We start from the raw sequence: 27,881 nt of genomic DNA on the forward strand, positions 1-27,881 counted from the left end.
ATTACCCCCATCATTCTGCTTTCCATTTTCGCACTATCAGCCCTTGCTTCGTCCCTCATTTTGTCCATAAGGGCACCGATTTGTAGCAACAAAAGGTCCGAATCCAACGGCGGCGCTGCTACTGTCGCGGGCGTGGCAAAATTTGGTGCCGCTACACCCACGTGCGCGAGGACGCCATTTTGCACGCCTGCTACTCCCTCAACCGCCTCCTCATTGCTCCCCTCCATTTGATCCTGGGTTACTTCTAACCCCTCTATCTCTCCCACCGGCATCCCGTCGCCTTGAACAGCCATGGCGCGATTTCAAAATTCGGGTTTTACTTTATAAAACAAAAGAAATTTCGGTACTTTATAATTTTGAGCGCGTGAAGCGCGCTCCGGATCGATCTCACTCCCCGACACCAATTGTTACAGTACTAACACAATTGGTGTCCAAAATTTGGGCTAAATAAATTTAGTCCCAGGTTCGAATCCAACTCCTGACAACCAATTGTTATAGATCGCGGTTTGGATGTTATAGACCGAGCGGTGGTTTAGAACCGCGACCTAACAAACTCACCCGATTCACCCAGACTTTGGCCGTATCGCACCGTAGCTGCCCAATGGGGAAAAGACAAAGGCGACGAATGCAAAGAGGAAAAAGAAGGCCAAGACGAAAGACAAAAGGTTTGAAATATTACTACTGAATTTATTTACTATTTACACACAAGCAACAAAAAGCAATTCAGTTTATTTACAAGTACAAGACGCAGATGACACAGTGCAAATTTAGCTTATCTACAGACTTAACTAACCCAGGACAGCACAAACAAAGACGACTCACACGGGGAATGCCAGGGATGGCAGAAGGTGGATGGCTGGCGGGAGAGGAAAGGTCCAAGGGGGGGTCTTGCAGCACAACCGGCGCGTTCAGCAGCCGCCGTTCCGTTTCGGCCCTGCTCCGAACCGCCGTTCAGGCCCCCTTTGGCGGTCGGGTGTCGCGGCTGCGGCGGCCTCCGTCCGCTGCGTTCCCAGGACTTGTCTCACTGGTCTGGTCCCTCAACCCTCAACTCTTTCTTGCTTCTCTCACTCCTCACCACCGACTTCTCTCTCTGGCAACCGACTGTGACCAACTCCTTGCAACTCTCTTTCTTCTTCTCTTCTCTTCTCATCTCATGCTCATCTCCAAGGCCTCTCTGATAAAGCAGTCCCTTACAGTCGCTTTTATCACCTCTAGCGAAATCAAGCCGCCGACTCCGAGAGCACGCCTACCGGGTCACTCACCGCGGCCCTGGTTGGTCGCGCGACCCTCGGGCTCCGCCCCGGACGACGACGGGCGGGCGCGCCCCTCCCCTCCTCTGACGAGGTGGAGACACGCCTTTCTTCCCTGACTCGAGCCTCGTGGTCACTGGCGGTTATTGGAGGGGAGGTGATTGGGAATCGAGGCTCAGCAATGACGAGAGGGGATGTAATATGGCAATCGAGGGTCGGCAATCACGAAAGGGGGGATGTGAAGGAAATGGGGATTTTTGGGGATGGGAAGGAAAGGGGATCTATTCTCTTTCACTGGTGCAATGGAGTACTTTTAATTAATGGGAGACACAGCCTTATCCTAAAACACAGAATAAGAGATAACTATCAAAAGAAAAGATATATCGTGACCTACATGTATGTTTTTCTATGGACTAACTACGGGAACGCCCTTTGACCTTTATACAACCACAACGGAGGGAGGAGGGGTGATATTTTACAACAACCTTTTACAACAACCTTTTACAACATTTTACCACCACCACAAAATAAAAAAACCACATTCTCATATTCACAACAATATGTTTGCTCTTACACGAGCCTCGACTTTGTATACAACAAAAAAAAAAACGCACACTCTCGTACTCACAAGCACACAATCATGAATCCTCCTAACCTGTTAACCTGATCCCACCAAAACGATCGGCACATTGATAAGCAATTTTGGCGCGAACTGCGAAATTTTGCGGCAACCGATACCCCCGCCAAAAGTGCGCCAATCGCCATCGGAGACACCGGGGACTCTGACCACCTGCCGGTGCAGTGGCTGTACACCATGAATTCATTACCTGTGCTGGGAAAAGAAGGATGCAATATCCCTGCAGCTGCAGCGTTCCAAAAAGAGAGGCGAATCAACTCGGACATTCGGATTGCAGCGAGTCCGTGCGACGGGGTCCGTGGGTCGAGCTCCGCCATGGCGCGACTGGGACTTTTCCGACATCACTCGGGAGAAATTGGTGTTGAAAACATCGACGATTCAAAATGTGGTGTTCGTTTCCCGGTGCAGAGTGGTGCGACCCCCAACGCATTTCAAGAGTGCAGAGTTGATTCCCTGGTGCTGAGTGGTGCAACCCACGATGCATCTCAAAAGTGTGGTGTGTATTCTCTGGTGCCGAGTGGTGCGACCCCCAATGGATCTCACGAGTGTGGTGTTCATTCTCTGGTGCCGAGTGGTGCGACCCCCAATGGATCTCAGGAGTGTGGTGTGCATTCCCCGGTGCCGAGTGGTGCGACCCCCAATGGATCTCAAGAGTGCAGTGTTGATTCCCTGGTGCTGAGTGGTGCAACCCACGACGCATCTCAAAAGTGTGGTGTGCATTCTCTGGTGCCGAGTGGTGCGACCCCCAATGGATCTCACGAGTGTGGTGTTCATTCTCTGGTGCTGAGTGGTGCAACCCATTACGCATCTCAAAAGTGTGGTGTGTATTCTCTGGTGCCGAGTGGTGCGACCCCCAATGGATCTCACGAGTGTGGTGTTCATTCTCTGGTGCCGAGTGGTGCGACCCCCAATGGATCTCAGGAGTGTGGTGTGCATTCCCCGGTGCCGAGTGGTGCGACCCCCAATGGATCTCAAGAGTGCAGTGTTTATTCCCTGGTGCTGAGTGGTGAAACCCACGACGCATCTCAAAAGTGTGGTGTTCATTCTCTGATGCCGAGTGGTGCGACCATCGACGCATCCCATCATGTGGGACAACCCAAGGCTCCCTGCAGTAAGTGTCTCATTTCAGAGGCCATTGACTGGGGGGCAACATTTATGGGGTCATTGACTGGGGGACAACATTTCAGGGGCTATTACCTGGGGGACAACATTTATGGGGTCAGTGACTGGGGGACAACATTTCAGGGGATATTGACTGGGGGACAACAATTCAGGGGCTATTGACTGGGGGACAACATTTCAGGGGTCATTGACTGGGGGACAACATTTCAGGGGCTATTAACTGGGGGACAACATTTCAGGGGATATTGACTGGGGGACAACAATTCAGGGGCTATTGACTGGGGGACAACATTTCAGGGGATATTGACTGGGGGACAACATTTCAGGGGCTATTAACTGGGGGACAACACTTCAGGGGATATTGACTGGGGGACAACAATTCAGGGGCTATTAACTGGGGGACAACATTTCAGGGGATATTGACTATGGGACGACATTTCAGGGGCTATTAACTGGGGGACAACATTTCAGGGGCTATTGACTGGGGGACAACATTTCAGGGGATATTGACTGGGGGACAACATTTCAGGGGCTATTAACTGGTGGACAACATTTCAGGGGTCATTGACTGTGGGACAACATTTCAGGGGCTATTAACTGGGGGACATCATTTCAAGAGATATTGACTGGGGGACAACTTTCCAGGGGCTATTGACCGGGGGACAACATTTCAGGGGATATTGACTGGGGGACAACATTTCAGGGGATATTGACTGGGGGACAACATTTCAGGGGATATTGACTGGGGGACAAGATTTCAGGGGATATTGACTGGGGGACAAGATTTCAGGGGATATTGACTGGGGGACAAGATTTCAGGGGATATTGACTGGGGGACAAGATTTCAGGGGATATTGACTGGGGGACAACATTTCAGGGGATATTGACTGGTGGACAACATTTCAGGGGATATTGACTGGGGGACAACATTTCAGGGGATGTTGACTGGGGGACAACATTTCAGGGGATATTGACTGGGGGACAACATTTCAGAGGATATTGACTGGGGGCCAACATTTCAGGGGCTATTAACTGGGGGACAACATTTCAGGGGCTATTAACTGGGGGACAACATTTCAGGGGCTATTGACTGGGGGACAACATTTCAGGGGATATTGACTGGGGGCCAACATTTCAGGGGCTATTAACTGGGGGACAACATTTCAGGAGCTATTAACTGCAGGACAACATATCAGGGGATATTGACTGGGGGACAACATATCAGGGGATATTGACTGGGGGGAAACATTTCAGGGGTCATTGCCTGGGGGACAACATTTCAGGGGTCATTGACTGGGGGACAACATTTCAGGGGTCATTGACTGGGAGACAACATTTCAGGGGCCATTGACTGGGGGACAACATTTCAGGGGTGATTGACTGGGGGACAACATTTCAGGGGTCATTGACTGGGGGACAACATTTCAGGGGTCATTGACTGGGGGGAAACATTTCAGGGGATATTGACTGGGGGACAATATTTCAGGGGTCATTGACTGGGGGACAACATATCAGGGGATATTGACTGGGGGGAAACATTTCAGGGGTCATTGCCTGGGGGCAACATTTCAGGGGTCATTGACTGGGGGACAACATTTCAGGGGTCATTGACTGGGGGACAACATTTCATGGGTCATTGACTGGGAGACAACATTTCAGGGGTCATTGCCTGGGGGCAACATTTCAGGGGTCATTGACTGGGGGACAACATTTCAGGGGTCATTGCCTGGGGGCAACATTTCAGGGGTCATTGCCTGGGGGCAACATTTCAGGGGTCATTGCCTGGGGGCAACATATCAGGGGATATTGACTGGGAGACAACATTTCAGGGGTCATTGCCTGGGGGCAACATTTCAGGGGTCATTGACTGGGGGACAACATTTCAGGGGTCATTGCCTGGGGGCAACATATCAGGGGATATTGACTGGGAGACAACATTTCAGGGGTCATTGACTGGGGGGAAACATTTCAGGGGATATTGACTGGGGGACAATATTTCAGGGGTCATTGCCTGGGGGCAACATATCAGGGGATATTGACTGGGAGACAACATTTCAGGGGTCATTGCCTGGGGGCAACATTTCAGGGGTCATTGACTGGGGGACAACATTTCATGGGTCATTGACTGGGAGACAACATTTCAGGGGCCATTGACTGGGGGACAACATTTCAGGGGTCATTGACTGGGGGACAACATTTCAGGGGTCATTGACTGGGGGACAACATTTCAGGGGTCATTGACTGGGGGACAACATTTCAGCACGGGGTTATTGGAGGACTAATAATAGACTGAATTAATGTTGTGTTGATGTAGCACAGGCACGATGGACCAAATGGCCTCCTATGTTAAAGTTCCTTGGATATCCTCGTTTCATGAGGATCTCGTTAGGAGAAGACTGTGAAGGTCCCTCGTAAGTTCACGCAGATTTTAACAAGTTTTGTTCCGATTAGTGGGATGAAATAGTATCAAACTCCATATCGGGTTTAATCTCATGAGAGGAAGTGCAATGGGGTGAGGAAGTTTTAAACGCTTTCAAACAGCTGTTATTTATTTGTCATTGGGAAGTTGAAATCCTGCAGGACCAAACTGGAGTTGGAGTACTTGATCCGGAATCCGGATAACCACCAAGTGCAACCGCATTCAGCTTGAAGTCTCTTTCGATGCAACAAAATGCGCTTGTTATGCTAACTTTAGTCCGTTTGATTGTTGTAGGTTTTTCACTCCTCAACCCCAAACGAGAAGTATTTAAAAACAAGCCCATTTTGCTGCTCAAGGTCTGCCAATGCAAACGTTCGTTGTGCTCAAATCCCTGGAAACGAAAACCTGTTTCCATAAATCAGAGAGAAAATTCCAACACTTAAGCAACTTGTGAAAACCTCTCCATCGCATCCACATTTTCTCTTCTTTTTGCCAGAAGTCGCAAAATTTATGACACTTTTACGACTAACGTTTTTTGTTTTTTTAATATATATAGAGATTACAATTTTTTTTTAAAGAAACTCCTTCCAAAACCACTCTCAGCTTGGTTTCTAAAATAGTTATTTCTTCATTTGATAATATCATTTGTTACTCCCCCTGAAAGTATACTCCGACTACCACTACTTCCGCTACTACAACTACAACTACTACTACTACAACTACTAGGTACTACTACGACTACTATATACTCCTTTTACCTCTACTACTACTATTACTACTACTACTACTACTACAGCACTACTAATATAACTACACCAACTACTACCACTACTATTTACTGTATACTCCTTTATCTACTACTACTACTATTACAACTATGACTACGACTACTACCCTACTATATATACTCCTCCATGTACTACTACTAGTACTACTACTACTAATACAACTAGAACTACTACTACTACTAGTACTACTACCACTACTACTACTACTACTACTACTACTACTACTACTATATACACTCGTTTATCTACTATAACTACTAATACTACATATACTGCTTACCTACTATTACTACTACTCCTGCTACTACGACTGCTATATTTAACGGCCCATTATTCCCACCATATTGGGGGATTGGCCACAGAACGTTTTTAGCCTTTCACGAACCCGCTGATCAGGCTTGACGTTCTACTGCAGGTGATTAGAGCAGGAACTTGTGATTTGTGTCCAGAGTGCCGGTGATAAGTAACGGTGATAACTCGCCGTCTCTTCGTGAAAGACACCGTGGAATCCTTATACCGAAAACTAACTAATGCTGGCAGACAGGACGCCCAGCCTAACCTCCATCCGATATACACATTGATGAATCGCTCTTCCTGCGAAACACCAGGACGGCAGTTTATAACCGGGTCGGGATTCAAACCCAGGCTAAACAGCTCAGGTGAGTACACACACACCTCTGACAGTCTGGGATATCATGCTCCCCCATCCCCCCGTCTTCCCCCCAGAGATTCCCCAATACATTTTATACCCATTGTGGAAACATTGATTTTTATTATATCATATCAGTCACGTGTTTGCGTCGGTGTTTTTAGAAGTCCGAACCACAGCTGTTGTATATCTAGATATAGATGGCACACCGTGTAAGTCAATGTGGCTTCGCTGTAAAAGCGGTTAACTGTTTGGTGGAACAACCTTGTGGTTTTTACAAGAGCGGAACATTTATGAAGGCGCAAAGAAATGAGATGGCGGGAGATAAGCTTTGTGGAACTTTGGTCTGTTTTATATAACCAAACAACTAGCAAGGATCAGCTCGCTACGCTCGCCTCACCACACGTCGCTGCGGAGGCACATGCTTGTTTAAACTGAGGTTAAAACTTAGGTCTGTTTTATATAACCAAACCACTAGCTTGGATCAGCTTGCTACGCTCGCCTCACCACACGTCGCTGCGGAGGCACAGGCTTGTTTAAACTGAGGATAAAATGATCTGGCTGAATTTGAGTTGCTGTGTTGTCATGATTTACACCAATCATAATACAAACATTTCTTTTGTACAAATGTATTTGTAATATTGGTGATATTATTTATTTGTAATTTATTTGTTATCAATAAAGGTCCAAGTGGTGTAAACCTCTAAATGGTCAAGGGGCCAAGCTTTCTAATTGGTGTGAAGGGTGTAAGGGGTCTTAATGGTGTTATGGTCGTAGGGGTCAAAAGGGACTTAAGGAGTGTAAAAGTTTAAAGGGTATGAAAGGTTGGAAGGGTGAAGGTATCTAAAGCTGTCTGAAGTATTGAAAGGGTCTTAAAGGTAAAAGTGGTATTACGGGTCTTGGAGGTCTTCAGGATCTTTGTGGAACTTAGGTCTGTTTTATATAACCAAACCACTAGCAAGGATCAGCTCGCTAAGCTCGCCTCACCACACGTCGCTGCGGAGGAACATGCTTGTTTAAACTGAGGTTTAAACTTAGGTCTGTTTTATATAACCAAACCACAAGCATGGATCAGCTTGCTACGCTCGCCTCACCACACGTCGCTGCGGAGGCACATGCTTGTTTAAACTGAGGATAAAATGACCTGGCTGAATTTGAGTTGCTGTGTTGTCATGATTTACACCAATCATAATACAAACATTTCTTTTGTACAAATGTATTTGTAATATTGGTGATATTATTTATTTGTAATTTATTTGTTATCAATAAAGGTCCAAGTGGTGTAAACCTCTAAATGGTCAAGGGGCAAAGCTTTCTAATTGGTGTGAAGGGTGTAAGGGGTCTTAATGGTGTTACGGTCGAAGGGGTCAAAAGGGACTTAAGGTGTTCACTGGGTCTTTTTTTCTTTTTCTTTTTTTTTTTTGTATACAAGATCGAGGCTCGTGAAAGAGCCAACATTAATCACACAGAAAGACAAACCGACACATAAAACATATAACATGGGGAGCGGTAGACAAGATGGGGCGAGAGGGGGAGGAACACAAGCACAACATCTGAGAGCAGGGACATCGAGAGATCTGTGGGAGGGAGAGGGCTTTGGGGGGGGAGGCATGGGAAGGGGGGGTGGGAGAGGTATAAAACATATGGACACTGCCAGGACTTCCAGGAAAGAAGTTGGAATTTCAAACAAGGTGGATCTGGGGTGAATTAGTGGGGGTAGAAAATATCAAGGTTTTGGATGGGGAAAGATAAGAGATGGTGGTGAACAGCTGTTCTAAAGACCTGAACGGAGGAGTGGGATTGAAGGGAGTGTGGGAGTTTGTTTCAGAGGCGGGAGAAAAGAGGCATGAAAGAGTGAAGGTGAGCAGAGAGCCGAGATTTCGGCAGTTTAACCATCAGAGGGTTGCTGGCAGCTCTTGTGCGACCTGTAGGAATATTTGGGGGACAAAGCACAGAGCGAGCTGGGGGAACAAGGCTGGAGAGGAGTCGGTAGAAGACAGAAAGACCACCTACCTACCTGTCTGCGGTGAGTGAGTGAAAGGCCCTTGGAGATAGCTTCATCACGGGAGATTCCAATGATTCTGAAAGCTTTGGTTTCAACAGCGTGAAGCCGAGCTCGGTGTGAGGCAGGAGCACCGGCCCATAGGGGAGAACAGTATTCCATTGAGCTGCGGATGAAAGCCTTGTATGTGGTGAGGAGCTCAGGTGTGCCGAGGAAGGACTTCGCACGATGGAGGATGCCCAGTCGGCGACTGGCTTTGGAGGCCAGCTTGGAAATGTGGTTTTCCCAAGAAAGATCATGGCAGATAGTGAGACCCAAAAGCTTGATCGACAGAACTTCTTGGAGAGGATTGTTGAGAAAGTAGATGGGAGGGTTGTCCTGTCGATCTTTTCGGAGAGACATAGTAAGAGTGTGAGATTTGTCAGGATTGAAAGACATGTTCCACTTGTTTGACCAGTCTGTGATTTTGTCCAGGTCTTCAGAGAGTGAGGAGGCTGCAGACTGCTGATCTGAGGGAAGAGGAATGGAGCGGCAGAGAGTGGAGTCATCAGCAAAGAGATAGAGAGGATTTTCCAGAGAGTCGGAGAGATCATTGATAAAGACCAGAAAAAGCACAGGGCCCAGAACACTGCCTTGGGGATCTCCAGCCTGAACAGGAAGGGGAGATGAGAGAAATCCATTCAGGGCCACACGTTGTCTACGACCAGAGAGGAAGTCCGCAAGCCATGCATGGAGATTTCCATGGATACCATAGGAGGAGAGTTTGGTGAGCAGAGCGGGGTGCCAGACCGTATCGAAGGCACGTGATATGTCAAGGGAGACGGCTCTGATTTCCTGTTTGGCATTGAGGACCTCCATCCATTGTTGAGACAGCAGAAGCAGCATGTCCAGAGTAGAATGACCTGGTCTGAATCCAAATTGATGATCGGAGATCAAGCCATTGGAGAAGAGGAAGGATTTGATATCCGAAGCAATGATGGATTCCATGACTTTGCTGATAATTGGGAGCAGGCTGATTGGTCTGTAGTTGCAAGGATCTGTTTTTGCACCTTTTTTGTGTAAAGCGGTAATGTTTGCTGATTTCCAGGATGCTGGCAGATGACCTTGAGCAAAAGAGAGGGTGAAAAGATCAGAGAGAGGGTGAGATAGAGCAGAAGAGCAGGATAAAGGGTCTAAAGTGTCTTATGGGACTTTAGGGGTATTTTGGATCTTTGTGGTCTTTAAGGGTCTTCACGGTATTTTAGGTCTTCAGGGTCTCTTGGGTCTTCTGAGTCTTTAAGGGTCTTCAGTGTATTTTGGTCATTTTTGGGTATTTTGGGTCTTCAGTGTCTTTTGGGTCTTTGGGGTCTTTTGGGCCCTTTGGGTCTTTGGGGTCTTTTTGGGTATCTAAGGGTCTTTGAGGTTTTTTGGGTATTTTATGTATTTTGGATCTTTGGGGTCTTCGGGATATTTTGGGTATTTTGGGTCTTCAGAGTCTTTAATGCTTTTCAGGGTCTTTTGGGCCTTTGTGGTCTTTTGGGTGTTCATGTTCTTTTGGGTCTTCAGGGTCTGTTGCGTCTTCTGGGTCTTTAAGGGTCTTCAGTGTATTTTGGTCTATATCATGTGCATGCAATTTGAGATTTTTAGGATAAGGAATTCGATTAAAACCTTTTTGGCTGGTATACCACTTCACCTATGGTGTCATCATTATCATGCTTTTGTTCCCCATTGGGAGTACTTGACAATGTGCCAAGTTTCAAATTCTTCCATTCAGCGGTTTCCAATAAATATTTTTTTAATTACTTGCGTTTAATCCAAGATGCCTGCCATACCACGTGACCTATGACGTCACAATTATCATAAAAACATTTTGCATGGGTGTCACTCCTACCCTGAAAGTTTTGTCTATCGGACATATGGTTGCTGAGAAAAAAAAGAGGTTTAGCACGTACGGACGGACTTACGGACAACCCAAAACATAATGCCTCCGGCCACCTTCGGGGGCGGAAAACTGTGAGTACACCCGATAAGAATGTCGAATCGCGTGGTGACTTGGAATATGCATGTTGAAGTGTAATGGACACAGCTTTTGGGAATTGGTTTATGCTGGCTGGAAGTAGTTTTACACGTGACGTGTGGAAGATGCTTTTAGAACCGTTTTCCTCTATTTCGAACGGATTCCAAGATCCCCTATTCCTATTACAGAATTTGGAGGTGCTGATGCCCAAAGTGATTGTAAAACACGTGTTCATATTTCATATTTGGAGCCAACACATCGAGGTCTCTGTACGGGATGGAGCCCGAGAAACATTTCTTTGTCATCCGAGGGACTGTGAAGGTTTTGTTCATTAACTAGGAGCACACACCACCTGCATCACTAACACCACCAGAGGTAGTTGTTAAAAGCAGCAGGTGGTGTGTGTAGCTGTCAATTGGGATCATGATTCAAAGTTTCTTCGTAGCTGAAGGCTCGCATGTCGCCTTTTCAATCAGGAATCCTTGCCAGGTGACAGTGTACCTGACGTCCTTGTATAGAGAAAGCAATCTCATTGATTTAACCCTCCTGTTATTGCAACTGACATAAAAACAACAGCAGAGTGTTTGTGTGTAAAATACAAACGAAATGGGAATTTAAGAAGGCAACATGTGGTCTTCACCTTGACAAATGTGGGTGTGTTCAGGTACTGTACTCATGGGATGTACAATTTACATGGCACGTACTGGGACCTGCTTCATGCACCAAACATTTGTCAGCAGGAGTCAAGTGATGCAATCGATTCTATTTGTCTACATCGATTCTATTTGTTTACAACTACAGGATCTATTTGTTTACATCTATACTATTTCCTTCCATCTATTCTATTTGTTTACATCTATTCTATTTGTTTACATCTGCAGGTTCTATTTGTTTACATCTATCCTATTTGTCGACATCTATTCTATTTGTTTACATCTATTATATTTGTTTACATCTGCAGGTTCTATTTGTTTACATCTATTCTATTTGTCTACATCGATTCTATTTGTTTACAACTACAGGATCTATTTGTTTACATCTATACTATTTCCTTACATCTATTCTATTTGTTTACATCTATTATATTTGTTTACATTTCCAGGTTCTATTTGTTTACATCTATTCTATTTGTTTACATCTGCAGGTTCTATTTGTTTACATCTATTCTATTTGTTTACATCTATTCTATTTGTTTACGTCTATTCTATTTGTTTACATCTGCATGTTCTATTTGTTTACATCCATTCTATTTGTTTACATCTGCAAGTTATATTTGTTTACATCTATTCTATTTGTTTACATCTATTCTATTTGTTTACATCTATTCTATTCGTTTACATCTATTCTATTTGTTTACATCTGCAGGTTCTATTTGTTTACATCTATTCCATTTGTTTACATCTATTATATTTGTTTACATCTGCAGGTTCTATTTGTTTACATCTATTCTATTTGTTTACATCTGCAGGTTCTATTTGTTTACATCTATTCTATTTGTTTACATCTATTCTATTTGTTTACGTCTATTCTATTTGTTTACATCTGCATGTTCTATTTGTTTACATCCATTCTATTTGTTTACATCTGCAAGTTATATTTGTTTACATCTATTCTATTTGTTTACATCTATTCTATTTGTTTACATCTATTCTATTCGTTTACATCTATTCTATTTGTTTACATCTGCAGGTTCTATTTGTTTACATCTATTCTATTTGTTTACATCTATTCTATTTGTTTACATCTCCAGGTTCTATTTGTTTACATCTATTCTATTTGTTTACATCTGCAGGTTCTATTTGTTTACATCTATTCTATTTGTTTATATCTATTCTATTTGTTTACATCTGCAGGTTCTATTTGTTTACATCTATTCTATTTGTCTACATCGATTATATTTGTTTACAACTACAGGATCTATTTGTTTACATCTATACTATTTCCTTACATCTATTATATTTGTTTACATCTATTATATTTGTTTACATCTGCAGGTTCTATTTGTTTACATCTATTCTATTTGTTTACATCTCCAGGTTCTATTTGAATACATCTATTCTATTTGTTTACATCTGCAGGTTCTATTTGTTTACATCTATTCTATTTGTTTACATCTGCAGGTTCTATTTGTTTACATCTGCAGGTTCTATTTGTTTACATCTGCAGGTTATATTTGTTTACATCTATTCTATTTGTTTACATCTATTCTATTTGTTTACATCTGCTGGTTCTATTTGTTTACATCTATTCTATTTGTTTACATCTACAGGTTCTATTTGTTTACAATTACAGGTTCTATTTGTTTACATCTATAGTTTATATTGGTTTACATATACAGGTTCTATTTGTTTACATCTACAGGTTCTATTTGTTTACATATATTCTATTTGTTTACAAATACAGGTTCTATTTGTTTACATCTAATCTATTTCTTTACATCTACACTTTCTATTTGTTTACATCTATTCTATTTGTTTACATCTACAGGTTCTATTTGTTTACATCTATTCTATTTGTTTACATCTATTCTATTTGTTTACATCTACAGGTTCTATTTGTTTACATCTATTCTATTTGTTTACATCTATTCTATTTGTTTACAAATACAGGTTCTATTTGTTTACATCTATTCTATTTCTTTACATCTACACTTTCTATTTGTTTACATCTACAGGTTCTATTTGTTTACATCTATTCTATTTGTTTACATCTATTCTATTTGTTTACATCTGCAGGCTCTATTTGTTTACATCTATTCTATTTGTTTACATCTATTCTATTTGTTTACATCTATTTTATTTGTTTACATCTATTCTATTTGTTTACATCTATTCTATTTGTTTACATCTATTCTATTTCTTTACATCTATTCTATTTGTTTACATCAACAGGTTATATTTGTTTACATCTTTTCTATTTGTTAACATCTATTCTATTTGTTTACATCTATTCTATTTGTTTACATCAGCAGGCTCTATTTGTTTACATCTATTATATTTGTTTACATCTGTTCTATTTGTTTACATCTATTCTATTTGTTTACATCTATTCTATTTGTTTACATCTTCAGGTTCTATTTGTTCACATCTATTCTATTTGTTTACATCTACAGTTTCTATTTGTTTACATCTATTCTATTTGTTTACATCTCCAGGTTATATTTCTTTACATCTATTCAATTTGTTTACATCTGCAGTTTCTATTTGTTTACATCTATTCTATTTGTTTACACATACAGGTTCTATTTGTTTACATCTACAGGTTCTATTTGTTTACATCTATTCTATTTGTTTACATCTACAGGTTCTATTTGTTTACATATATTCTATTTGTTTACATATACAGGTTCTATTTGTTTACATTTATTCTATTTGTTTACATCTATTCTATTTGTTTACATCTATTCTATTTGTTTACATCTACAGTTTCTATTTGTTTACATCTATTCTATTTGTTTACATCTCCAGGTTATATTTCTTTACATCTATTCAATTTGTTTACATGTGCAGTTTCTATTTGTTTACATCTATTCTATTTGTTTACACATACAGGTTCTATTTGTTTACATCTACAGGTTCTATTTGTTTACATCTATTCTATTTGTTTACATCCACAGGTTCTATTTGTTTACATCTATTGTATTTGTTTACATCTACAGGTTCTATTTGTTTACATTTATTCTATTTGTTTACATCTATTATATTTGTTTACATCTATTCTATTTGTTTACATCTACAGTCTCTATTTGTTTACATCTATTCTATTTGTTTACATATGCAAGTTCTATTTGTTTACATATATTATATTTGCTTACATCTGCAGGTTCTATTTGTTTACATCTATTCTATTTGTTTGCATCTTGAGGTTCTATTTGTTTACATCTATTCTATTTGTTTACATCTGCAGGCTCTATTTGTTTTCATCTATTCTATTTGTGTACATCTATTCTATTTGTTTACATCTTTTCTATTTGTTTACATCTATTCTATTTGTTTGCATCTATTCTATTTGTTTACATCTGCAGGTTTTATTTGTTTACATCTATTCTATTTGTTTACATCTTCAGGTTCTATTTGTTTACATCTATTCTATTTGTTTACATCTATTCTATTTGTTTACATCTACAGTCTCTATTTGTTTACATCTATTCTATTTGTTTACATATGCAAGTTCTATTTGTTTACATATCTTATATTTGCTTACATCTGCAGGTTCTATTTGTTTACATCTATTGTATTTGTTTGCATCTTGAGGTTATATTTGTTTACATCTATTCTATTTGTTTACATCTGCAGGCTCTATTTGTTTTCATCTATTCTATTTGTTTACATCTATTCTATTTGTTTACATCTTTTCTATTTGTTTACATCTATTCTATTTGTTTGCATCTATTCTATTTGTTTACATCTGCAGGTTTTATTTGTTTACATCTATTCTATTTGTTTACATCTTCAGGTTCTATTTGTTTACATCTATTCTATTTGTTTACATCTATTCTATTTGTTTACATCTACAGTCTCTATTTGTTTACATCTATTCTATTTGTTTACATATGCAAGTTCTATTTATTTACATATATTATATTTGCTTACATCTGCAGGTTCTATTTGTTTACATCTATTCTCTTTGTTTGCATCTTGAGGTTATATTTGTTTACATATATTCTATTTGTTTACATCTGCAGGCTCTATTTGTTTTCATCTATTCTATTTGTTTACATCTATTCTATTTGTTTACATCTTTTCTATTTGTTTACATCTATTCTATTTGTTTGCATCTATTCTATTTGTTTACATCTGCAGGTTTTATTTGTTTACATCTATTCTATTTGTTTACATCTATTCTATTTGTTTACATCTATTCTATTTGTTTACATCTTCAGGTTATATTTGTTTACATCTATTCTATTTGTTTACATCTATTCTATTTGCTTACATCTGCAGGTTCTATTTGTTTACATCTATTCTATTTGTTTACATCTGCAGGCTCTATTTGTTTACATCTATTCTATTTGTTTACATCTATTCTATTTGTTTATATCTGCAGGTTTTATTTGTTTACATCTATTCTATTTGTTTACATCTATTCTATTTGTTTACATCTTCAGGTTCTATTTGTTTCCATCTATTCTATTTGTTTACATCTACAGGCTCTATTTTGATTCTGATGTACCATACTGCCAGAGCGTCGGTGCTACTGAAACATTTTCTTGACAAGGGTTATACTGGGTGGTTTGCCATTGCCTTAGTTTGGGCAGGAATTTGTAATTAGTCCATAGTGCCGGCGATAGCTCGCCTACTCTTTTCAAAGGACACAGTTTAACGTCGTCAATCCGAGGGAAGGCACACACATTGATGAATAGCCCCGCCTGTGAAACACCAGGACGACCGTTTATAGCCGGGTCGGGATTCAAATCCAGGCTCGACAGCATAGAGGTGAGTGGGTGTACCTCTCGGCCATCCGACCAGCCACAGAGGTCCCCTATACTTCATATAAATGTAAATTAATTGTCTGAGACATTCAGACAGAAAGCAGATGTTTGATTTTAAGGATGTAGATAAATTGCTAAAGTTGAACACATTTAATTAAAGCGTATGGTAGTTGTAAAATACATTAATCACATAATTGCAACGTTGAAAATGTTTTGATAAAAAGTAATGAACATTAATTTCGGAAGTAAATCATTGGAAAGAGTTTTGCATTATTATTTTTTGTTGTTGTTGTTGTTGTTGTTGTTGTTGTTGTTGTATACAAGGCCAAGGCTTATGGAAGAGCTACACTGAGCAAATCAGGATGCAGCAGATTGAAAGCAACAGAACAGAAAGAAGGCGCAAATCACCAGCAGCAGGATGGAAGGATAAGATAGAGGGGGAGACTTGGACAAATAATGGGTGTGGGGAGGTTAGAGGAGAATGCATGTGGTGGACAAGATGGATACAGAATCAAACTCTAAGGTAGGAAAAACTGTAAATTTGGAAGGAGGTGGGGTTGGGGATGGGGAGGGGGTTAATGAGGGTCGAAAAGGTCATGGTTTTGTATTGGGGATGACCTGAGATGGTAGTGAACAATTGTCTTGAAGACCTGGAGAACAGAATGAGATTGAAGAGAATGTGGATGTTGGTTCCACAGGTGGGAAAAAGAGGAACAAATGAGTGGAGGTGAACAGTGATACTGGATTTTGGGTGCCTCCAGAAAGGGGTTGATGGTGGACCGTGTGTGAATCCAGATCCGGCCTATCAGTGGGATACAAAACGTGAACTGTTCACCAGGCGGAGGTATCCGCTCTACTGAGTGCCGTTCTAGTTTAAAATGGATTAAATAGAGATTTTTCTGTCACTCATCTGCACATAATACCCCATAATGTCAAAGTGGAATTTTTTGGAGGAAATTTTACGAAATAACTAAAAATGAAAAGCTGAAATGCCTTAAGTCAATAAGTATTCAACCCCTTTGCTATGACAATCCAAATTGAGCTCAGGTGCATCCAATTTCCTTTGATCATCCTTGAGATGTCTCCACAACTTGATTGGAGGCCACCTGTGGCCAATTCAATTGATTGGACATGATATAGAAAGAAACACACCTTTCTATGTAAGGTCCAACACTTCACAGTGAATGTCAGAGCAGAAACTACCATTAAATGCAAGAAACTGTCCGTTGAACTCCGAGATAGAATAACGAGGAGGCATAGGTCTGGGGAAGAGCATAAAACAATTTCTAGTGTTGAAAGTTCCCAAGAGCACAGTGAGCTCCATCATTAAGAAATGGAAAGAATATGGAACTACCCAGACTCTTCCTAGAGCTGACCGTCTGACCAAACTGTTGCAACCAGGAAAAAAAGGACCTTGGTCAGGGAGGTGAGCAAGATCCAAATGACCACGCTGACAGAACTACAGAGTTCCTTGGCTGAGATGGGCGAACCTTCCAAAAGGACAACAGTCTCTATAGCACTTCACAAACCTAGGCTTAATGGGAGAGGGCCAGACAGAAGCCACTCCTGAGAAAAAGGCACATGACAGCACGCCTGGAGTTTGCAAAAAGGCAAGTGAAAGACTCAGAGCATGATGCAAAATATTCTGTGGTCTGATGAGGCAAAAATTGCACTCTTTGACCTGAATCCAAAGCGCTTCAAATGGTGGAAACCGAGCATAGCTCATCAACCATCTAACACCATCCTTACTGCGAAGCATGGTGGTGGCAGCATCATGCTATGGGGATGCATTTCAGCAGCAGGGACTGGGAGACTTGGAAGGATAGAGGGAACAATGAATGGAGACAAATACAGGCAAATCCTTAAGGAGAACTTGCTTCAGAATGCAAAAGACCTCAGACTGTAGCGAGGATTTGCAATCCAACAGGACAATGACCCCAAGCATACAGCCAAAGCAACACTGGAATGGCTTCAGAACAAGAATGTGAAAGTCCTTGAGTGGCCCAGGCAAAGCCCAGACAAAAATCCCATTGAGAATCTGTGGAAAGACTTGAAAATTGCTGTTCATCGTTGCTCCCCATCCAACTTGACACAGCTTGAGCAAATCTGGAAGGAAGAATGGGAGAAACTCCACAAATCCAGATGTGCAAAGCTGATATAGACATACCCAAGAACACTTGAAGCTGTAATCACTGCCAAAGGCACTTCTGCGAAGTATTGACTCAGGGGGTTGAATACTTATTTAAATTGGACATTTCTGTATTTCATTCTTAATTATTTTGTAAAAATTAAAAAAACAAAAAAATCAACTTTGACATTATGGGGTATTATAGAGGATCGGTAACCAGAAATGTAAATTAAATCCATTTTATATTCAGGCTGTAACACAACAAAATGTGAAAAAAGTGAAGGGGTGTGAATACTTTCTCAAGGCACTGTACAATCGAGCAATAACATACTATTTTATTTCACAATAAATAAATTTATTTCACAATAAATAAATAAATAAATCATTTCTAGAACGTTTGATTCAAGGTTATTCGTTCTTGGATGGAAGGCCTGCCTCTATAAGGTTTCTCCGCAACCCTCAATCTCTTCAAAATTGTTTCAAGATGCTAATATATTTTTTCATTACAGTTATTGTCCCCCGTCGCACCGCGGAGCGAAAGGGGGACTATGGTTTTCCCCTCCGTCCGTGTGTCCGTCCATCCGTCCGTCCGTCCGTCCGTGCGTGCGGGCGTGCGTACGTGTGTGCATGTGTACGTAAGCAAAGGACCGCATTCGAATTTGGTGTGTGGGTGCAACCCACGTCAAAATCCAAGATGGCCGCCGCCATGTATGTCTGACGCCATGTATGTCTGAACCTTGTGAGCTGAATATCTTGAAAAATAAGCGAAGTACCAACTTCTAATCTGGTGTGTGGGTGTATCTATGCATAAGGAAGAACGCTATTGAAAATTGGGTCGCCACATCAAAATCCAAGATGGCCGCCTTGCGTCTTCCACTTTGTCAACTCGCATCACTTCACCGACGGGGGACCTAGGCGTAACGCTTGTTGATCTGATGTTTGAGAAGCTTCATGACTTGGCAGTGACCGAGTGCTAACATATCCCCTATTGTCCACCGCTCCTTTCCTGTGCCATCTCCAGGCACTGCATAACGTCATTGCCGGGCACCGAAGGGGCCTCGGCAATGACGCACGCTGAAAGGGAGTACTCAGTTTTCACTCTGGTTGTTTGTTTGCTTTCTTGTTTTCTTGTTTGTCCGGGCGATATCTCAGCCATCATTTGAGCTAGGAAGCTGAAATTTGAGCACAACAGTGAGCAAGTACTTTGTCAAAAACAGTATTTTTTGTTTTTTTGATTCATCAATTAATTGATTAGCTACTTAATTATTATCGATTAATTAAGTACCTATTTATTTCCTTTCTCTTCCTGGCATTATCTCAGGCACCTTTTGAGTTAAAAAGCTGATATTTGGACATGACAATGACCAAGTGTTTTGGCTGTAAAAGCTATTTTTGATTTATTGATTGATCAATTAATCGATTAATTATTTAATTATTCAATTAATGACTTCATTTAAAAAAATTTTCAGTTACAGATTCGGATGAAATGGTGGTGGATTATGTATTCTATTAGCCAATTGATTAATTATTTATTTTTATGATTTTTATTTATTTATTTTAATTACATCAGTCATTTATTTATTTTCTTTCTCATCTGGGCAATATCTCAAGGTACCATTTGAGCTACGAAGCTGATATTTGGACACGACAGTGACCAAGTGATGCGGCTATAAAGGATATTTTTGATTTATTGATTTATCAATTAATCGATAAATTATTTATTGATTAATCAATTCATTATTTAATTTTTATAATTAATTTTCAAAAAGTTACAGATTCGAATGAAGCATTAGTGATTTAGGTATGCTATTAGCCAATTGATTAAGAAAATGTTTTATGATCATCATTTCTTGATTTTAATTATGCAATTAATCAAGTATTGTACACCTCTCACCCAATACAGTCTCTATGAGCTACATGGTGGTATTGCCAGGCGCCAAAGGCACTCCGGCAATGCCGTGCTGGAGGATATTTATTTATTTGGCATGGGGGCGGTGTACTTTGAATGTATCTGTACTTGTTTTCGTTTTCCTTATCTGTGCAGAAGAGTCGGTGCCATTCAATTTCCTTCAGAGCCATTCAATTGGGAGAGAAACCGAGGCCTCCAATTCAGTGATTAATATTGAATCCCAAGGACCCGAACATGATGAAGGTTTCCCTGAAGATGAAAGTGGATACATCTCTTCAGAAGCTCACAACGGGAGCGTTGACAGCATCATCATCAAGTACGATTTTCATTATACTTCGTACTCGGAATATCAAAATCTTCAGCGATATTGCATTAGTATGTACCAACGGCATCATGTACTCACATTTTAAATTAACATCCTGATGGTGGTGTTGGTGATGGTGGCGGCAGTTCGTATGCGGCCTGTGCCTGCCTGGCTTTATCGTTTTCTGGGGGTGCGGCTGTGCTGCTGATGCAGTGCCCCCGTTAATCAGTCAGCTGGTCCTTATTTTGCCGACCTCGGAAGGATGACAGGCTGAGTCAACCTATCTGTTATTTCAACGGAATGACAGGGGCTCAACCTCAGGACCCTAAGATCTCAAGTCAGCACCAGGCTAAACTCCCTTGTATTAAAGTATTGTCATTTGATTTGCTTTAAAGCTGTGATGGAACATAGTACCTTTGATAAGCATATTAATACTGCTTTCAAACTTTTCAACATTCCCGAGTCTTCCACTGACCGATTGAGCAGGCCTGACATTGGAATGAAGGTAATTTGATCATTTTTTCAGAGCGCCTCTGATAACTCCCCTACTCTTCACGATAGATATCGTGGGATTTTTTTTAACGTCCACGAACTAATGCTAGCAGATGGAACACCCAGATTAATGCCCATCCGATGCACAAATCGATGCCTCACTCCGCTTGCAAAACATCAGGATGGCAGTTTTAGCTGGGTTGGATTCAACCCCAGGATAGTCACCAATGGACGGATTCAACCCCTATCATTTCACTATCCCAGGATTTCACTATCCTGGGAAAATCCCTATCATTTCACGTGAGTCCATTCCCCTCAGAGGGGAATGGACTCACGCTTATAAATTATATAATTATCAGATCTAGTCTTCCTCAGTTTTTGGCATCTGAGTTTTCTTCCTTTTAAGCATTCCTTAATACAAACTTAAAGTATTCCTGAATGTTCATCGCAGACAATGCTATTTGTTTGCTAATATGTTATTCACTAGATTCTCTTGCTCATTCGAAATAATCATTCGTTATTCATTCTCTGTACATATAAATTATATGAGTCTGTTCATTGATTTTACTATTGGGCACTCCCGCCGTCCAGGCCGGAGTGCCCTTCTCGGCCGACCTTCTTGCGGCACATTCTTGGAAATTCATTTTATAATTTTTGACATTTTTGAAATAACTTTTATTGAGGACAACATGTCATTGATAATTTTGAGAAGGTCCCATTATGTTATGAAGAAAACAGTATGGCAGAAATAGCGCCGCCGTTGGTGGTAGCCGGTATTACATATATGGGAAATTATTTGTAATACCGGCGCCTACCGAAGGTGGCGATATTTCTGCCAAACTGTACAGTATATATGGCCAAATACAGTACTGTATAGCCATATACACATCTACTTCATTATAGACAGATTCTTTCAAGCAAACAGGTACCGGTAATTGTATTACACTCAGTAATCACAAAATATGGTTTTGAAAATCCTTTAATTATGTCCTCTAATTCGTGAAGAAAAACTGATCCAATTACAGCAGGAATGTCATCTACATATTAATTAGCAAAAAGGTGGGGAATTGTAACTCCATCCTCTCCCTCCGCTCCCCCTCTTTTACCCCCATGCCCTCTGAATTTCTTTTCCCCTTTGTTACCCGTCTTTCTTTCAATCTTCTTTATTTTCTCAATTAACTTTCCCATTCCTCTTCACATATGTGACATATATCAACCATATCATATATATATATATATCTCCCCTCCACCTCCAAGGAAACAAATTTGGATCATGAATGCAATTTTGTTATATATTTTGCCTATACCTTAAAATGGACATACCTTTGCAGGACACCATCAAGTCACTCAAAACTGAGAAGAAAAAGAAAGGCATCATATCACTCAATGCCACTGACATCCTCCCCAAAGCATTCTACAATGACCTCTGAAGTCTTTATTATACCGGAGTCACCCCTGGGAAAGGAACTCGCCACTGGGGCAAAAGAAAAGAAAATAACTTCAAAAACTTTTCCGCAACAAGTGCATGCCTGTGACAAAAGTGCCATTTGCACAATGAAAGGACAGAGTAGCGATTCAGAGCCAATTGATTTGACTCTTGATTTGAGAATTGTTCATAAGAACTCAATAAATTCCCAAGAACCGATTGTCCAGTGCAAGGTTCAAAAACCAGGCCGGAAGGGCAGTCATGTGGAATCAAATAACCAGGAGGTGAGCCAAGAGGTGTTTTCGAACCGAAATAATTTCACAACTTCCTTGTGGAATAATCCATCAGAAAATCTGGAAAATATTCCATCAGTTTTAAAATTATCTGACACTGTGGTCGTGAGCGATTCGGATGATTTTGAAGAAGTGACTTCCTGTCTCAGAAGTCCACGACTGACTAGTTGTCGTGGCAGGAACAGAGGTGGTGGTAAAAGTAAAAATGGCCGCCATTCGACCAAGAAGAATAAGGCAAATGAATATGAAGGAGACGGGTCCTATAATAGCATACTGCATGAGTTAAACATTAAAGTATCAACTAGAAACAAAAAGAAAGAAACAAATAACATCAATAAAAATCTAAAGGAAAGAAGACCTCCATCAGAAAGGTGTGACACAGGTGTGTCCAATGATAAGGTACCTACCTGGCCAGGTGATGATTTAGAAGTTAACTTTGACCTAATCCTTGAAGAGAATACTTTGGAACAAGAATCAATGCGGCCAAAGATACGGTTGTTAAGAAGAAGGAACTCCCACACTCAAGGTACTCAAACTTCTCCGGAAACGAAAGGCTCCGCCCCTGAGATTCCAACCAAAGAACGTCAATATTTATGTCGAGAAGGACTTGCAGATACTGACATAGATGCATCGGCATGGCCTAAAGAGGTATCTGCAAGGTATCGTGAAGAACGAACAGAGAAACTGATGAAATCTAGAAAATCCCTATCATTTCACTCTGAAGAAATACCTGCCGGTGAACAAGAGAATTGTTTTATTCAAGGGGCACCAGGTGAGCAGCAGGACATCTGGGCCGATCCCAAACATTGGGTCACGAGCCATGCGGCATTACCTTCGGTGGAATTGTCATCACGGAGAAGAGGAGGCATTCAATACTTGAACTATGGAGAAGATTTTAGGCCCGAAATTGGGTCTTTCAGGCAAGAAGAATCAAAGTTGTTAATCAGAGATGACTTCGATTCACAAGTGGAAACAGAGGATGTCAGAATAGCTGATCCCAAAACAACAGACTTTAACCTTGTGAATAATATGAGTTGCCAGATGGTTCCAAAATATGGTGATCATCCCATCAAAGAACAAGCAGAACATAAAGGACTCAGTTGTGAAGCAAGTGACGTTGGCCAGAGTGTTTGTGCAGTGGACAACAGCAACATAGCCGACATTGAAAACTCAACGAGTACTTTCGCATTCTATGGAGCTGAAAGCAGCAGTAAGTCACAAAAGGTCACAAATACTCTTTCTGAAATCATTAAGAACCTCAGGAGGAAAAGCTGGCTTCAAACACCGACTCAAAAGAAAACAAGCAACCTGTCCGTTGGTAACCTGAGGACGATGATCAAAGAAGCTGAGAGACGGAAGAGGAGAAACTGTGTCGAGATGGAAAGCGCAAGACAAGGGGATGATATTGTTGTGGAAGGAGGAGGATCGATAATCACACTTAGTGATAAAATCATTGAAGGGACACTGGCCCAGAGGATGTGCCTAGCAGAGAGAGCCAAAGCAAGGGCAACAAACAATCAAGGAAAGACCGTCTTCAATGGACTTGCATCGTCAGGAGGAAGCACGATAGGTGACGGAGATGCCCAAGCACCGAGAAGAACCAGGATAGGCAAAATGGTTGTGCGAACAGCACCGACAGCGGAAAGTCTGGCAAACAAGGAATCCGGTTGGAACCTTGCACAGGCCAGAGGGACACTCAGAGGAGGTCCGAGAAAAGGTCTAGTGGTCAATGGCGGGTGCACAAAATCTACCGTTCGAAGTCGAGTCACTTGCTCCAACGTACCAGGTAAATTTTTAAGTTTCCTTAAACGAGGAATGTTAGATAATTTTTCAATCATTTCATGATGAACTTGAGACCCGGTTATCAAAAGATCTTAAACAGTGAGCTCGAATCATCAAGGTGTTTTGTATGTTTAGAAGAGACTTGCTGGGCAAGATTCTGATCATGTAACAAGTTTGCAGCTGAAATGTCATCAATTGCTTCCCAACTTTTTAACAATGAAAACTACTTGTGATGTAGGATGAAGCCCAATATATTCATCCCAATGCTTTTTGAAAAAAAAAAAGGGGAGGATATTGTAATTGGCTCCGTATGTTTGTCCGTCTGTCCGTCCTGCTATCTCCTTCTAAACAGAAGTGGATACATTTATCAAACTTGGTAGGTAGGATCACCACATGGAAAGAAGGTGTGAACGCAGTATCATTTTAGCCCCACTCCCTGGGTCAAAAGGGGAAATACCAAAAAATGCAATTAGGGCCTCATTTTAAAAACATTTTTATATTCAACTTTGTGTATTCAATCAAAATTGGTGGACACATGAAACATGTAACGATTTTTTGAATTTCACCGCCGCTCCAGTTCATGCTCCAGGGGGTGGGGACTTGGGGTCACAGGGGTCAAGAAGGAGAAATATTTTAACTCAAAATTTGATATTAGGTCATTCCTCGTGGAACGTTTTGCATCGTTCAACTTAATTGGGAAGTGTGGGGATTTGCGATGGCGTGTATAATTTGCGATTTTGCGTGACTTCACTCTAGTATAAAATTCATTTTGGGACACCAGAGTGAAGATGGATGGGTAAAGCTGTTTTCTTTTTGGACCAATGTTGATATAAACTTTTGGAAACCCCTGTGACTGTCAGGAGGATATGGGAATATAAACAAGCATTCTGAGTATTGCGCTGCAATACATGTCCCCTACCAAAGTTCAAAGTGCCATAACTTTGTCAAAAATGATCGAATATGCAAATTTATGCACGGTTGATGCTGGTTTTCAAACTTGATCTGAGGTATGCTGAGACACATGTGTGTCACGCCTCGCCTCGTTGATAAGCCCGCAAGGTCGCTCCGTGGATCAGCCTGCACGTATTGCACTGTGAATTATATAATTACCATCTCACGGTCTGAGGTAACTCGGCTAAAAATTATCCGATTTGCACCAAATAAAGTTTACGAATGGTTGCACAGACCCCTACTTCTCACTGAAAGTGGAAAAAGAATGTAAATCGGAGTTAAAATAAGCCCGCAAGGTCGCTCCGTGGATCGGCCTCCACGTATTCAACTATGTATGAATTATATAATTACCAACTCATGGTCTGAGGTAACTCGGCTAAAAATTATCCAATTTGCACCAAATAAAGTTTGTGAATGGTTGCACAGACCCATACTTCTCACTAAAAGTGGAAACAGAATGTAAATTGGAGTTAAAACAAGGAATATTAACAGCTTTGACCTACCGCACTCCAAATTATAGTCCGGAAAACTGTTGGGGAAATTACCAAAGTTCAAAGTGCCATAACTTTGTCAAAAATGATCGAAACGTCGTGAAGTTCGAACTTGATCTGTACCTTATCATTAGGAAACCATGTACCAAGTTTGAAATGATTAGCATTAAAAGTTTAGAAAAAAATGTCCGGAAAGCTGTTCTTTGCGTGACGGACGGACAGACGGACAGACGGAGGGACGGAGTGCAAACCTATAGTCCCCTCCGGGGTACACCGGTAGGGGACTAATAAGACGAAGGGAGTGGGGAGAAAATGACAAATAGGGAAAAGGAAGTTGGAAACGGATAGGGGAGAAGGATAACATATGGGAGTATAGTATATGACAAAATAGTGGTGAGGGTGAGTATGCACTTACTTTCACCTACATAATTTATTGATGGCTTCCATTGACGACTGTGTCATCAGGAACCCCGTTTTCAGTTGACACATTCTCCTGTGGGGCAATCCTGGGATGCAAGGGTTACTTTCTGAGCCACTTCCACTCTCACTGCTACCGAGGATTGACGAGCACCTTCGCAAATACCATCTACTGCAGCAAGGTGATCCCTACGATATGAACAACTTCTTCCCTTAATCACCCATCATGGATACAAGTTATAATCCTCCTGGCAATAAATGTGACGATCAATAAATATTATTTTGTAATTATCTTCCCCCAATGGGTAATATCGATATCCACCAAGGTCACGGGAAACCTACTGAGAAACAAGCTCGGTGTTCGGGATGACTTGATCCACCGTCTGCCACTTCACACGGTGTGCCTTGTGGAAGCCATTAGAGTGGTTCTTATTGAAGCAAACCAGTAAGTACCAGACATGTAATAGTAGGCCTTTATAAGGCATTTCGCATTGCTTGCACACTTATTTACTTCACCAAATCCATTTTACCTTAAAATCCTTTTTGCAATGCCTTGTAATCTCGTTCTCTGATCACCTTCCTTGGGCCAGGAAATTGGCTTCCACCCAGGGAATTTGCAAAAAGCTCCAACCGCTTGTGAACCATTCGTCAAATCTCAGAGGAACGAAACTGTAGAGGATGGAAATGTATACATTTGTTATGAACCATGGAGGAGATTCTAATTTGGGGTTAGCTTATACTTTAGAGACATTTTAACCCTCCAAGGGTGCCTGTAGAAGTCGTGGTTTATTTGTCTTTTCTGATTCATTTGACACTGTTGCGACGTGTCTGACAGTGTTGGGGCATCTTTGATTCTTGGCCTTGGGATCACGGACCAGATGCCGTTAAACTTGTGCTCATAAAAACTGCAGACATGATATCAAAATAATTAAATAGTCCACAAACATTCCACTTCAGAATGCATCCGGCCAGTCGTAGTTCCTTTCAACATTCCGTCGGTGTTACTCTTTATTCCATTTCCTAATTTCATCGTTTCTCCCTTTCCGTCCACAGCTGCCCAGGTTCTGTCATGTTCCTCTTCCTGCTGGATGATGGCAAGAGGTTGCTGTACACGGGTGACTTCCGGGTGGACCAATCCATGATGAACAACCCCCACCTGACTGCCCTTCGAGTAGACGTCTGCTACTTGGATACAATGCAAGGCCACAAACTCTTTCTCTTCCATCTCACCTGAAATACAGGCCCGCAACCTCCTTCTTTGGAGGTTTTCTCTCCTGTTTAACTTGGAAACGGTTGTACGTCTTCACCAATGCTCTCATTTGCCTAGTATCCGCTGACGAATTGAATTAATGCATTTGAAATTTCCAGGATTATAGTGAAGGTATCTACAGTAT

General features: G+C 41.3%; 1 protein-coding gene and 1 long non-coding RNA gene across 2 annotated transcripts in view; one reads left to right on the forward strand and one right to left on the reverse strand.

Moving 5' to 3' along the window:
* Positions 1–661: 661 nt before the first annotated feature.
* LOC144891281 (uncharacterized) overlaps positions 662–27,881 on the reverse strand; it is a 426,767-nt gene continuing 399,547 nt past the window's right edge. Inside the window, exon 2 of the long non-coding RNA XR_013622794.1 lies at positions 662–1,735. This is a non-coding gene — a long non-coding RNA (uncharacterized LOC144891281). The remainder of the gene's footprint in view (positions 1,736–27,881) is intronic.
* LOC144891084 (uncharacterized) lies at positions 1,996–27,721 on the forward strand. The gene is made up of 6 exons (XM_078773466.1): positions 1,996–2,998; positions 20,467–20,647; positions 22,459–24,632; positions 26,536–26,669; positions 26,814–26,932; positions 27,541–27,721. The coding sequence occupies exons 1-6, from the start codon at positions 2,065–2,067 to the stop codon at positions 27,719–27,721; spliced, it is 3,723 nt and encodes a 1,240-aa protein (XP_078629592.1). The 5' UTR covers positions 1,996–2,064.

The sequence above is a fragment of the Myxine glutinosa genome, chromosome 3 (genome assembly GCF_964187855.1).
Source record: "Myxine glutinosa chromosome 3, kmMyxGlut1.1, whole genome shotgun sequence".
Classification (NCBI taxonomy): domain Eukaryota; kingdom Metazoa; phylum Chordata; class Myxini; order Myxiniformes; family Myxinidae; genus Myxine; species Myxine glutinosa.